General features: G+C 40.1%; 1 protein-coding gene across 1 annotated transcript in view; it reads left to right on the top strand.

Annotated features, from left to right (window-relative positions):
• The first annotated feature begins 11,379 nt into the window (after nt 1-11,379).
• nkain2 (sodium/potassium transporting ATPase interacting 2) overlaps nt 11,380-14,721 on the top strand; it is a 70,721-nt gene continuing 67,379 nt past the window's right edge. Inside the window, exon 1 of the mRNA XM_029425347.1 lies at nt 11,380-12,798. Coding sequence (XP_029281207.1) covers nt 12,745-12,798 — 54 coding nt within the window. The 5' untranslated portion in view covers nt 11,380-12,744. The remainder of the gene's footprint in view (nt 12,799-14,721) is intronic.

Below are 14,721 nucleotides of genomic sequence, written 5' to 3'. Positions count from 1 at the left end.
TGAGGTACTTGTATGGCTATTTCCATTTTATTCAACTTTATAATTCTACTCCACTTTATTAACGCAGTTGATATGTTGTACTTTCTACTTTCTGTATCTGACTTTAGTTACTACTTTAGAGATTATAATTTTTCTAATGTATCTCCTGATTTTGAATGTGATTTTTTTGATAAACTGAAGGATTCCCTTTTGTCTTGAGAAAATAAGATAAAGATAAGATAAATAAACAATTGATAAAGGGTCTTGGATCAGTTAGAAAATGCATTGTTTTTCTGAGCTAATACAAAGTTGACTTTTTAGACAAAGCTACAAACATATGATCCATATCCATATGATCTTTTAGAATATGATGCATTGCTGTAGATGAAGCTACCCAACAGTAGTAGTTAAAAAATAGCACAACCATAAATATGCAACATACACATGAAAGCAGCAGTTTTATTAATCCAAACACATATAACAGTAAAACACTGACAGGGATCATTTTTCTGCATAATAAATACTTTTACTTTTAATACCTTCAGTACATTTAGCTGATAATACTTAAATACTTTTACTTCAGTACAAGGTTTTGAACTTATATTTAATGGTGTATTTTCACAGCGTGGTATTAATTTGACTAATTAAGTAAAGAATTGTAATACTTCTTCCACAACTGGCTGTAAAAGACTGAACATGCATCATTTCTGCGTGGCTTACAATTAGAGATGTATTTTGGGTCCACAGGCTGGCTCATGCTCTGTGTTAGTAATGCTGCCACAGAGGCTACAGCTACCAGTTCTGGGCTTGCAGACAGCTGCAGGCCTTGTACCAGCAGAGGACAGCGAGGGCACAGAGTCTGTGATTAAAACAGAAGTGAAGAAGACAACAGTCACACATCAACCATATATCTCTGTCTCTCTCTGCTTCTTCATTACCGTCTGACTCCTTCACCTACACTTGTGTTTTGTCTTCCTGTTTTCTCTCACCTTGTACCTCCCCCCCTCCCTCCACATTTCTCTTTGCTTCTCTAACTTTATGTCCTCCTCTCACCCTCACCTCTTGGTCTCTATCTCCTTCTTTCTTTCCCCTTTCTGTTCTTTTATCCAACCTGTTCTAGTTACACTTCCTCCCTCCTCCCTCCCCTCTCTCCTGCTCCTGGAATCCCTTTCTTTCCATCTCTCTTCCTTTTTTCCACTTTTTACCTTATGTTCTTATCTATATCTATCTCTATCTCATACCACAAACTGTCCCACGCCATCTTTGTTTCTCTCCCTCCCCGAACACACTCATATGCACACACTCATTTCTTCTTATTAAATTAGTAATAATGTCACCATGCTCCCTCCCAGGAGGCCAGTGTTATTGACTTCATTATGCAAATGTAACCAGCCCACAGCTATACTACTGATAGGATAACACACACACACACACACACACACACACACACACACACACACACACACACACACACACACACACACACACACACACACACACACACACACACACACACACACACACAATGAGTTTGTCAATGCGTGTGCTGGCAAGGAAAAAAAATTCTTGCTGTTTCAGATAATTATGTCAACCAGTGGAGTTGACGTGTGTATTAGCATGAAATCTGCTAAATCCAACAGGCCGGGGGCTTGGAGTGACAATGTGTTACTATAAAATACAGTACAATAGAATTGAAACTGAATGCCCACAATGTAGAATAGATTTTTGAAGACTCTCTGTACCTGTGATGCTGTGTTCACACCAAACGCAAAGCAAATGTTTTGCCTTGCGTTACTCGCGTATGATTGACCGCAGGATCATTTGTGATTATTCACATGCGGCTGAATTCATCTGATTTACCACAACAGAATGAACCCGAAATAAACAGATTTTTCTGTGAATGCGATTGAAAGGACATCGAAATAACATGATGTTGATTCATGAAAAGTCACGCTTTGTCAGGTTTGTCCGTAAGACAACAATCAAACAACAAAGAGTTGGGATCGATCAGGGCTGTGCTTGTAGCTGCTCCATCGACACCCAAACGTGATTGTTTTATAACATATCTATGTACTGTGTAACTATAACATTATATATTTAAGATGTTTATTATTGATGAAAGATGTCCACAGACAGCTACAATAAATTTGTCCTCCATTTCTGTTTCAACAATGTCAGGACCTCAATGTCGTCATTTTAAGTTTGGTGGGCTTTTGCAAAACAGCGTCACATGAATTTTGTTGCTCGAGTTGAACATTTTCAGTTGCGTCGCCGTTAGTGTCCCAAGGCAAGACTCTGAACCTGTAATTGCTCTCGATGTGTGTACACAGGGAAACATTAAGTCTCTTTAAAGCACAAACGTCTGCCAAATCAAGGTTTAATTTAAACAAATGTATTTCTATTATATCAGACTTTAAAGAGTGAATAGACACAGAACTTCAAACATTTTCATTCAAATATGTTTTGATTTCTGGCTGCCAAATTCTAAAAAGCTCCTACTACATTTGTGCTGGCTCTTCATTTTGTTTCAATGCCAGCTTTCACAAACAAATCTGGCTGTGAACATCTCTTCACAGGAAACAGACTGACTGGAATGCAGGCCAGTTGGATGTATCCAATAAGTACCTGAGTGGCCCAAGAGCCTTCCGCAGTAATTTTGGCTTTGTGGCTCAGCCAGGAAGTGATATTCCTCTCATCTTGACTCTGATCTGCCGGTCGTGTGGTTCTTTCCATCACACTGGCACTTGCTGGTCGCAGTCGCCAAACCACGCTGTGTCTTGATACAAGTTCACAGACCTGGAAACGTACTGGACAGTATACAAGAAACACACATGCACACACATGCACACACATGCACGGGCGCACTCACACACTTGCAAACACAGTATTGGCAGAAGCGGGCCAGACAGATGGAAAGACAGCAGAGGGCAGGGAGGAAGTGGAAGTTAAAGTCACAGTGTCAAAAACAATTAGTGCTCAGGGACTAATATTACAACTAACCAGAGGAAATAACGATAAGATCAGTTATAATTTTGACATTATTATATTATTTTTGCCATATTTATTATTTTTACAACAAAACACAATTGACAGGCAGAAGACAGAGAACACAAGATCTGAAAACTGCTCTCTGCCTTTTGGGAAAACGCAAAAGAGTATGAGGGGCGGGCGGGGGGGGGGGGGGGGGGGGTCATCATGTGTTAATAATTACCCTAAAATCAATGTAATGTAGCCTATTCATTTGAAATTCAATACATTTAAATAGCTTACGTGATATAAAAGTAGCCAAACTACACTGTGAATTCTACAAGGGCCACAAGCTGAGATGTCAGTTCTTGCCTCTCTGCTAAGCTCGGCTAGTTTAGATGTTTTTATTACCATGACAGGATTTAGCTGCTACCTCATTTATGTGAGATAATAAACTAAATTATCTAGAAGTTAGTTCATCAAAATTGTCATATTTCAATTATAGGAAACAGCTTAAAATAAAAAGAAGCACATTTAGCTTTAGCCACGGCTAGCTTTGGCTATCTCACTAGCAAACTTTGACTTCATTTGCAGTATCAACAAGTCAGATCAGGTTTGAACTACATTTTCACTAAGTTTCTGAGTTTCACTCTGTCCAATATTTTAGTTTATGACCTACAAAACTAGTGACATTACCATCAGCCTCAGCTTGAATTGTTCCAGTGCTATCAGCAAGTGTTATCGTGGTAACAAAGATGGAAAACATGGTAAACATTATGTCTCTTTTTACTATAGGTAAAAAAAAAAGTTTTAAAAGAATGGAGCAATTCTACCAAAGCTAATAAGAGACGGTCACAGGGACATTAATACAAAATACTACATATTTTGCCTTTAAAACAACTGATAGCAGACCTTGTGGTGATTTCAATTGGTGATTTATTTTTGAAAGACATTATGGTGTGACTGATTCATCCATACTGACTATTTGTGTAAGAGACAAAGTAACTAACATAGTTACTCAATGTGCCATTTGCCTGTCTGAGTAAGAGTAGAAAATATAAAAAAAACGATTTATTTGACAATAATTGTTCAGGGCGATGATGCTTTTGCTTCAGACTGTCTGGTCACAGAGCATTAGCAATGAGGAGCTGCGCACCAGCCACCTCCATGCATTTTTAACCAATCAATATCCTCTTTTCTACATCTCTTCCCTTCTTCCCTTCTTTGTCTGTCTCTTCCTTTTTCTCTGCCTCTCTGTTCGTTGCTTCTACTTCTTACTTGCTTTCTCTCTGCAGGTACGGTGTAGGGTACTGTAATTGTTTTCCTCTGTCTCTCTTCGCTGTCTTGTCTCCTTGAATTCTGCTAAGTTTATTCATTTGTCTGGTCCATCTCATCTCACTCTGTCTGAACTCTCAGTCCGTCTCTAGCCAGAAAACGTCTCCGCCATCTATCTTTGCTGCAATCACTTTGATCTCTCCATCTTTCGTCCTGTCTCGTCTCCTTCATTACATCATGAAGCACTGGGCTTGTAGACGCTCTGCCCCATTTGACTAACTTTGGAAATGTCCCAGTTTACTTTGTCTTAATTAGAATAAGAACATAGCCAGTCTGAGAGTCACAGCACAGACCCCGGAGTGAGACTCACACTGTTTCATTTCAAACAAATGACAAAGCCCAATATCTCAAAAACCCTTACAAATGAAGCAAACATCTAGGAGCAGTTTCTCAAAATGAGACCAAAAAGCAGCAAATATGCATGGCTACATACCATTTTGTTTTGTAATTTGATTGAATGTATCGAATGACTTTAAAACACTTACACCTGTTTAAACATACTGTAGCACTGTTTGTATTTGCAAGCACTTCAGTGCATACTTCTCTTCTCAGAGGGGAAAAGGTGAAATTACCCTGCGTTTCATTGAGGCAATAGCATATATCCATGTGGGGATAATATATTGCTTTCTCTGTATTTACAGGGGAAATTATTTTCTAACAATGCACAGAAGCAGGACGTATTATAGGAATGTTAGAGATAGAGATTTCTGAATTGTGTTTTCAAGTGCAGATACAGTTGGTAATCCCGACAGAAACTGTAGAATTAAATGTATTGCGTAGAAAGTGACCCAGGACTGGTTTCGATAATGGGACTTAAAGCGTGTTGTGATTTACATTATACTCTTAGACCCCGCTCTTCATAAATATATGACAAACGCACTGAATTGTATTGAGCTCCCATGAGCTACTGCTGCAATATCCAGGTCTAATAGCACTCACAGTTCTGCCTCCGGGCACACACACATGACTGAGTATGTGTGCACACACACACACACACACACACACACACACACACACACACACACACACACACACACACACACACACACACACACACACCCTATTAAAAAGAAAAAACACTTCCTGAGACAAGCTCCACAAATAAAATGGAATTAGTGTGTGATTCATGGCATATACTGTATGTCTACATCCACACGGTAGAGACAAAACACACACACACACACACACACACACACACACACACACACACACACACACACACACACACACACACACACACACACACACACTCAAAAGCTACCTTTGTTTGTGCATGGTAACCTGTAGAAGCACTCTATTTATCCTTTTTTTTTTTTTTTTACTGCGGACCCAGATTAAGATTTTAAGATTAAAATGGATTTCTTTATGGAAGCAGTCGTGTTTAGTGCTGCTGCTTGTGTTTTCTGTTGCATTTGTATGTCCTTGTTTACCTTAAACAAGGTGAATAAAATGTTCAGGGACATTATTTAATTGGACTAAATTATTTCACCCTGCACTCAAATTGTCAAATAAATAAATACGATTTTGGAATTCTGGAAAGAAAAAGGCGTCTTATAATAAACACAGTTGGCGGCAGCAGGAAAAAGTAGGATGCTTACTATAATCACCCTGCGCAATAATAATTATATGGGCAAAGATACCTTGGCTGCTGGATTACTTGAAGGCATATGAAATAATTTCAATCATTATCAGACACTCATTTCACAAAGCCTGAAGCAATGCTTTACAATCATTATAGATGAAATTCCTTAAAATATTATTCAAGTGTGGAAGAGAAAGTGTATATATTCTTCTCTCTATTTTTCACTAATATATAGTATGTATATGCAGTATGTTTCTTGCATTAAAAATATTATTAAAATCACTTTTTTCCTTTCCCCCATTTACTTGACATAATTGATCACATTAGTAGAAATCAATCAACATATCACACATGAAAAGTATATATATTTTTAGACTGAGAATCTTTTTGACCTTGTAAAATGTTCAATATGACACTGAAATTGACATCTCAAATACTGTCATCTGAGAACAGAAAAGGTGAATAGAATGTATATTTATGCTCAATCCCAAGGGAAAACATAATATGCAAATAGGGAATAATCCTTTGATTTCATGTTGTTTATGCTTTGCATCTATAGAAATTCAGTTTTCGGTGCCAGTGGATTTCTTGTCTGACAGACAACATGAATGCCGTCAGTGCTGCAACTTTCTCAAAAAGAAGTGAGAGATGCTGAAAACTGAGTGTCTTTATGAACTACCTCATGTGCCGCTGAGCCAACACCTAAAAGATGCTCTCTTGCTACACAAGCACATCAAGAGATCAGGAGATATTTGCCAAGATGTTGCTCAGTTTGGATCTCATCTTCCCTTCTGTCACCCGATCCATGTTGGTCCAGCGTCAGCTTCATAATAATGCTAAATATTACATATTTAGAGTGAATCCATGTTGTCAGATCTGTCCCTACTGTGTAAATGTGAATGACTTCACCTCCTCCCCCGAAAGGTAACAGCTGTCTGTATTGGAAATCTTATGCTGACACTGAGCTGCAAAAGTGAAGCTCTCCACCACACTTCTTATGCTCAACCTAACAAACACCCCCTATAAATAAATAAAAGACATTGAAATGCCCCCTGAATTGTTAAAATATTGCGAAAAAGTGGAAACTGCAGCGACAGGTGACAAAATGTCTTCAAATGTGCCGCCACCAATTTACCAGGTCAAACGACCAGAGCACTTAAAGGGTAACTTCTGTATTTTTCAACCTGGATCCTATTTTCCCCATGTTTTTGTGTCTAAGTGACTAATTGGGAAAACAATTTTTAAAATTGGTCCAGTATCGAGCGAGAGTCCTGCAGCTGGCAGCTGCAAAACGGGCTGCAATGTAACTCTATTGGGCAATTGTGCACCGTCAATACAACTCAAATTAAATAAACAATAGACTAGTGTTATCTAAAAGAAATTCAACATCATGGCTGAACATTTAGCTCGGGCGTCTTCAACGTTTCTCACGCCAAGGACGCCCAAACTGATGGAGAGATGGAGCAGGGACCCCCCCTACTATATATATTGTATAACATTGTGTTTTATATTAAACTGGGCCTAGTGCCATGTATAAACAAAGCTACCCTGTTAATGTGCATTAAATACTAAGCTATTCATGTTAATGTGTATCTAAAGACATTTAAATTTGTGGAAAATTATATATATATAAAATTGTTTAATCAACCAAAGATTTTGCAACCCCCCTGCAGTACCTCGGACCCCCTGTTGAAGACCTCTGATTTAGCTGATTTCGATAATGTGGAAAAGGCCTATAACTATGGAGTTGTGAGTTTTTTGTTTTGTGTTTTAGGACTGTTTTGTTTCAGTTTTACAGCTTTCATCAATTTAAAAGGTGGTATTATGTCAGTGTTGTGTTCACAGCTTGTCTCCGCTGCCCCCGAGTGGCCAACAAATCAATTACTATTAAAATATTCTACTCTAATAACATTAAAGTCTGTTTTAGTCTGACATGCTTATAATTTCCACACCTTTGTTTGATACTTATTATTTTTACATGGAGGTTACTTTTATCTCATCAGCTCATTATCCTTTTGTGGAGTCCTGTGTTTCACTTTCCTTCCTCACGCTTTTTTTCTCTTTCTGTATTTTTGCTTCTCTCTCCATCTCTGTCTGTTTCTCGTCTCCCCCCTCACTTTCTCTCTGTCCATATCGAATTGTATCTCAATTCTGTCCATCCTCAATTCTGCGTGGCGTAAACAGCAGATATGAGACGGCTCTCGCACTGGCTCAGTCATTGTAACGGATATTCCACATTCATATAAGCTATTTTCAAATACCTGGGTCTGCAGTTATAGATAGTTTGCAGATAGGACGTGTAGGAGATATAGCATGTCATGAGTGGCAGAAGGTCTGTGTGTTTGCCTTGTGTATGTGTGTGTATGTCTGTGCATGTGTTTGTGTGTGTTTGTGTGGGCTGAGATAGGCTGGCAGCAGCAAGCATCTGGTGACATCTGGTCCAGACAGATATAATAAGAAACACGTACTCACACTCTCGCTATCTGGCAGAAGGTATACTTTCTCTCTTTGTCACTTTCTCTCTTTATTGACATGACAGGAAAGCAGCATATGTTGGCAAACCAGTCCAATTAACATACACAAATGTGTTTTCTCAATTTATTTGAGTGCCTTTCTTAGAACGACATATAATATTATTATTTTCTAGGTTATTTTTTAATAATTTCACTTTTTATGAGAAACAAAATATTTTTTTAATTTCTCTCTTTACAAGAGAAACATTAAACTCTTTCACTTTGGTCTTTAAAATGCTATAAAATTGTGGAAAATGCTCATTACACAGTCCCAAAGATATTCATATTTCTTGTTTTGTCTAACCAACAGTGCAAAAAACAAAGATATTACATTGACTATAATCATAATAATGGATTATTATGGATTTATTTATTCATTTATTCCTTTCAGTACTAGAGACTTTATATAGCTTTTATATCGGCTCAGAATCACACAGATTAATACCCACATATGAGACGTTTGATATATTCACCTCACCATCATGGGCCTCACCTTCAGGTGAACCGAGCCCAAAGGTCCCAGTGATCGGTGGCCCCCGGGGCACGGGCTAAATTGGCGCGGTCAGTCACCTTTGCGAGAGAGCAGATGATGTGTGACAAAGAGAAAATTAGAGAGGCTGACTATTACAAAAGGCCACATAGATGACAAAGATGGGGACAGAAAGAAAGAAGAGGAGCAGGAATGATATGAAAATAGAGAGAGGGATGTTGAGGATAAAAGAGAGAGAGTAGAAACATGGGCGGATGGATGGATGACTAAGTAGGTAAGATGATAAATCGAAGAAGGGATGGTTGGATGAATGGGTGGACGCTTTGACACATGGCCCCTGGGGAATCAGCCATTATACATGCCACTGTCACTCAAGATTAGCGGCATAATTAAACTCCTGTTGCACTGCGTGTGGTTTGAAAGTGTGTGTACGTGCATGTGCATTTGTTTGTGTGTATCTGAATGCGTGTGTTGTTTTCCTGGGTGTGTGTGTGTGTGTGTGCGTGGGTGTGTGTGTGTGTGGGAGGGGTAGACTGTGACAGAGATTGATGGTGAGGGGAAAGAAGGCCATTATGTTGTATAGCTAAAGCAGTGATAGCCTCTACACCTCTGTGTCTGTTTAAACTACTGGCTATTTCATAGGCGTGGCACAACTGACCTTACAACACACACACACACACACACACACACACACACACACAGATTCCCCACTTTTAATTGCTTGCTTTCAAAGTCCTTTTGTTGCTTAATTTGACTGTAGGCTGCAGCTGCGAGGCCTTAACTGAACTCCATCCACAGTGTGAACAACACAGAGCTACTGAGCTAAATTAAGTGTCATTCATAAAAGACGCAATCATCCTCTGAAGTGTTAACCCAAGGCTCTTTCCAATAATTGATGGATAGATGTGAGCAATTTTAATAAGCTACAGGAAATTTTTAAACGCTCTGTCCCCTTTTTTCTCCAAATATTCAGCTTTAATAGCAGGTTAACAAGAAACCCTTCAGCCTTCAATTAAGTGAATGAGAAATGGGGGAAAATTATTATCTTGACAAGACTCCCCACAGAGAGAGAGAGAGAGAGAGAGAGAGAGAGAGAGAGAGAGAGAGAGAGAGAGAGAGAGAGAGAGAGAGAGAGAGAGAGAGAGAGAGAGAGAGAGAGAGAGAGAGAGAGAGAGAGAGAGAGAGAGAGAGAGTCTTAATCACTATAATGGTTGAAGGCCATGTTCTTGAGCAGCTGCACGCCGACCAAAGCTACATTTCTCTGTGTCTATGTTTGTGTGTCACAGTGAGTGAAAAGAGCCCCGCCGCTCCCCTGCCGAGCGGAACATCAGCCTCATCAAGTCAGCCAGCGGCAGCGACAACAGGGACAAAAGTAAGATCCTTAAGCCTTCAAAGTAAAAGCATGCAAGAGTCCGAATAATGAAATGTTCAAGTCAAATTATTTTTAAAAAAGGGAATAAAAACATACATATAAACGAAAAATAAATATTAAGCTTAGTGTGGTGACTTCTGTTTCGTGACACCTGCGCAAAAGGTATTCTAAATTTCCGCTCTTACGAAGCAGAGCAGATAAAAAGTGATGCAGAGCAAGCTCGATTTATAGTTGAATACCATCATCAGGTATCAAGCAACAATATGACCAAAAACTATTTAATTTGGTGAAAGTATTCCACAAATGAAATGTGTATAAGCTTAACTGCGCTGAGGAGTAAACTTGGTGTTTAACTCAAGTGCATGTGGGCCCGATCAATTTGGGCAGTTTTGTATTAGAGATGCAAGTAGAACAAAGTATTGAAAGATCCAAAAATGTTGAACCTAACCAGAAAAACCTGACTTGAGTCTGAGGTGCAGAAGTTAATTTTCAAAAAACGAAACCAAATCCTAAAGGGAGTAGAAGACAATCCGATGTGATGCAAACAGGGTTAAACTGAACAAATAGAGAACACCACGCAATAAAGGATACTCCTTGGACTTCAGCATCTATGCGTCATAAACACATTTTTTCTCTTGTGAAAATGATCAGAACTGGCAGCAAGTGTGCTTGAATCCTTGGGTAGGCTTTACTGGCAGATGTGGAGCAGAGTTCTGTTTATTAGGCCTCCACCATTGGCATTGATCCAGACTTGATATTGCCAAAAGTAAAACTGAACATTTTGGCTTTACATCTTCACGGTCTCGATGAGCAATCTTTACTTAAATGGATTCTTCCCCTCCTTTCCACTCACACTGTATTATAGACATAGTGTTTTAATAACATAATTATTTTTCATTCATTATTTCCCAACATACTTTTTCTGTTACTATTTTATTTATCTATTCGAATGTATCTTCTGTAGTCAGCCGTAATCACCTGTATGTTTGTTCTTTGTTTGTACAGTTAGTGTTTTATTCACCTTTGACAATCAATAAAAAGACATTTGAAAGAAAGACTATATACACATTTATTTTGAAAATCACCACCGGAATATCTATGTTGTTGCGTCATGTTTGACTTGACAGATGGCAGGCGCGAGACGCTCCTCGCGGCTGTCTCTCTCGGTCCGTTGGTCCATCCTGGTTCCCATTGTCTCCCGTTTTCACTCCTTCAAGACAACACCGAGACGACAAACTAAACTTAGCCGTTTTTCCTCTCATACCACCTCGTGTACGTTACGTTTGGAGACTTAAGTCAACCTGAAATCTCACCCTGTCCCTCTCCATCCGAAATGTGGACATGCTTTTCTGTCTTTTTGGCGTTGTAGAGATGTTTTCGCTGTAACGGAGGAGGCAGTGAATTAACCGATTAGCGGCTGACAAAACGGCGGTTGTGTTGTGGAGCTGCCTGGGAGATGCACCGGAGGAGGACTTGTTAGCCGAAATCATCTTCCACAGTCTGGAGACATATCCCAACATCCTAGCAACAATTTAAACCACCGTTTTCTGAGTGGATAAAGCACACAATTCTGGGGGGGAAAAGCAAAAATACCGGATTACAACCGCGGTTTTGGAGATAAACAACCCAAAAACGCCGTGTTTTTGTTACGGTGTGAATGAAAGGATGTTGCCGCGACATGCCCGGTACTTCCCCTGAGAGGAGAGGAGCTGGTCTATGAGAGGAGGCAGGGACTACTTTCACTTGTTTTCTCCACCCTGGAACAAATTAGGTTGTTTCAATCAACCAAATCCGAGTGTCGCTTAATCGGATTATTAAACAAAAGAGCATTTCAATCTGGGCAATATAACCATCTAATCTCACAATCTTTCCCTGATTTCACAGTAAGTGGCTACTGTACGGTACCATGCTATTTCTGTGACAAGGATGCGACTAATCGACGTGACTGTAGACTTTCTCGTCCAGTAGGTGATGACTGGACAAGTAGGAGAGTCACTGCAACCTTTGTTTCTGTAGTTTTGATCGTGTCAAGATCACACATTATCAGAAATCTGTCTTAATTCTGACTAATCAGTCAAAATACACCACACCACCTGCCTTCAGTTGGACAGGCTTGGAAAGGCTTTTCCTACATAATTGGCTCCGGAACACATCAAGAACAATTTGTGGACTTCAATCATCCCCAAGGCCCACCTTTCCATCTTTTGATCACTGACCTTATGTGTGTTGGAAATCCAGGGGACCACGTTTCAGGCTGTTTAAGTGTCAGCAACCCAGCCATTTGAATGAAGTAGTAGCCTTTTTATTCCCCTGAGCTCCAGCGAGTACAGGGGCTGCACTTTGTTCGCTGAGGCCGAGCAGCAGGATCCTCTACCTGGGCTGCCAGCCAGCCAGACGGTCCCTCCGGGGGCTTTTTGGATTTTGAAGGTCCAGCTGGAGGATTTGGGAGTTTTACCCAGAGTTTCTTCTCCACCTGGATCACAGGAGAGAAAGGGAGGAGGACACCATGGGGTGCTGTAGTGGCAGGTGCACCTTGGCCTTCATCTGTGGCATGCAGCTGGTAAGTGTTCATTTTAATATTGATCCTGTAAGGGGGTGGCTAAATTAGCAATCAGGAGAAAGAAATGTTTTTATAAGAGTTTGCAAGGAATCAGAAAACACACAGCTTTACGTTGGAGACAAGACTTAGCAGTGTATGGGTGGATAGATGGATATATGGAGGGAAAAAGATGGATGACTGAAAGGTCACGTTTCAGAAGTTAATAGGTGTGTAAAAGGTCATGACACAAGCTGGGATCTGGTTTCAGGGACAGACTGACAAATGGGTGGATTGAAAGGATGAATGGCTGTTGGTGGGAGCTTTGAGATTGTACTAAGAGTCCACATAGAACATTGATGGATAGATGGAGGCTGCGAGTGATGAATGGAGGCAGTGGAGGTAAAGGAAGGAAGGATGGGTGGCAAATGGATAGATGTATGGGGCAGGTACATGTGATTTATGGGGGGAAATGTATGGAGCTGACATAAACTCATGGAATCAACTTCCTCTGTGTCTGTCTCTCTTTGTACCCCGTTCTCCCATCACCATCTGTGTCAATGGAAACTGGTGCCAAGCAAGACAATAGGGAGGCAGGGAGGGAGGGGTCTGTGTGTGCGTGTGTGTGTGTGTGTGTGTGTGTGTGTGTGTGTGTGTGTGTGTGTGTGTGTGAACACAAGTGCTGCCACTAGTTTGGTTGAGTAAATACTTCACATCAAAAGGAATCTAGATCTAGATCTCCAACAATGAAGCAGCAAAAAAGCAGGTTGATTGGTCCTTTTTTGTTTCCCAAAACAATAAATGTACAATGAGCTGAAAGACGCTAAAACGCTCTGCAGAACTGGAGGTAACTTCAGAGTCACAGGTGATACATTTCTGCCGGTGTGTCACTATGAGCATCACCCATAACATTTATCACAGTGATTTTGCCCATTAATCAAGGCCCATTATTTAGACAAAGTGGCACCACTCACCACAAAATAAGTCCTGCTTTTCTTTAGATGCATCTTTAATGCATGAGGATCTAGAGGTATGTAAAGACACTGAAGCAGTACTGTGGTATAAAATGAGAGATTGTATATGCACAGATGCATAAACATGAGCAGAAACGCTCGTTCTGTAGCCTTCTCAGCTCATGGAGTCATGTACAGTTAGTGCGTAAAGACCTATTCATGTCATGTTGAATAGGACACTGTTACAGACGTGATACCCTGTGTGTGTCTGCCTACACGTGTGTGTGTGTGTGTGTGTGTGTGCATGCGTGTGTTTTCCTAAAATTAAATTTCCTAATTTAACGTAGGATATTAATATGTATGACCCTCGTTGTGCTTGTAAGTAGTCTATTGTGCTGTAAAATGGGAAAGTGCATGTCAGCCAACATGTGTACAGTACAATACCAATGCTATTGCAAAATGTGCTTTGCATACATGAAACACACCATTGTGCTGTAGATGCTGTGTGTTTCCGTAGTGAGTGCGTGTGTGTGTGCTCGTGAATGAGATGCTGTCACAGTGATAGTCATTGTGTCTAATGCGGTGGAACTAATGCTATGCCATAGTCAACAACATGTTTTGCTCTGTTAACTGTTGTAATAGCTAAGCCACTAGCTGAGCTGAAAGTCTAACAATACTGTATGGTACAGTTTGGCCATGCACAGTTAGCTCTGTCTTCAATAACAAAAACACAAACTTCCCTGTAAGGATGTAGGCTAATGCTAAATATATTAAGTTCTTGTAGTGGCATTGAGTAGTTACCCACAGGAAACCACACTGCCCACAATCCTCGTTGTTAAAAGCAGCCTAATGGACCACTAATTAAAAGACAGACCTTTTCTCTCTGCTTGCTTCTCTGCGTACCCCCTGCTGGAGGTAATTGTTTTTGCCATGTAATCTTCCACTTAATAGTTGACCTCACAGAACAGAAAACAATGCTGGTCAGTGTATCTTA

Source organism: Cottoperca gobio, chromosome 24 (genome assembly GCF_900634415.1).
Source record: "Cottoperca gobio chromosome 24, fCotGob3.1, whole genome shotgun sequence".
Taxonomy (NCBI): domain Eukaryota; kingdom Metazoa; phylum Chordata; class Actinopteri; order Perciformes; family Bovichtidae; genus Cottoperca; species Cottoperca gobio.
Note: the sequence above shows the minus strand (reverse complement) of the source record. Positions and strands in the feature narration are given on the sequence as shown.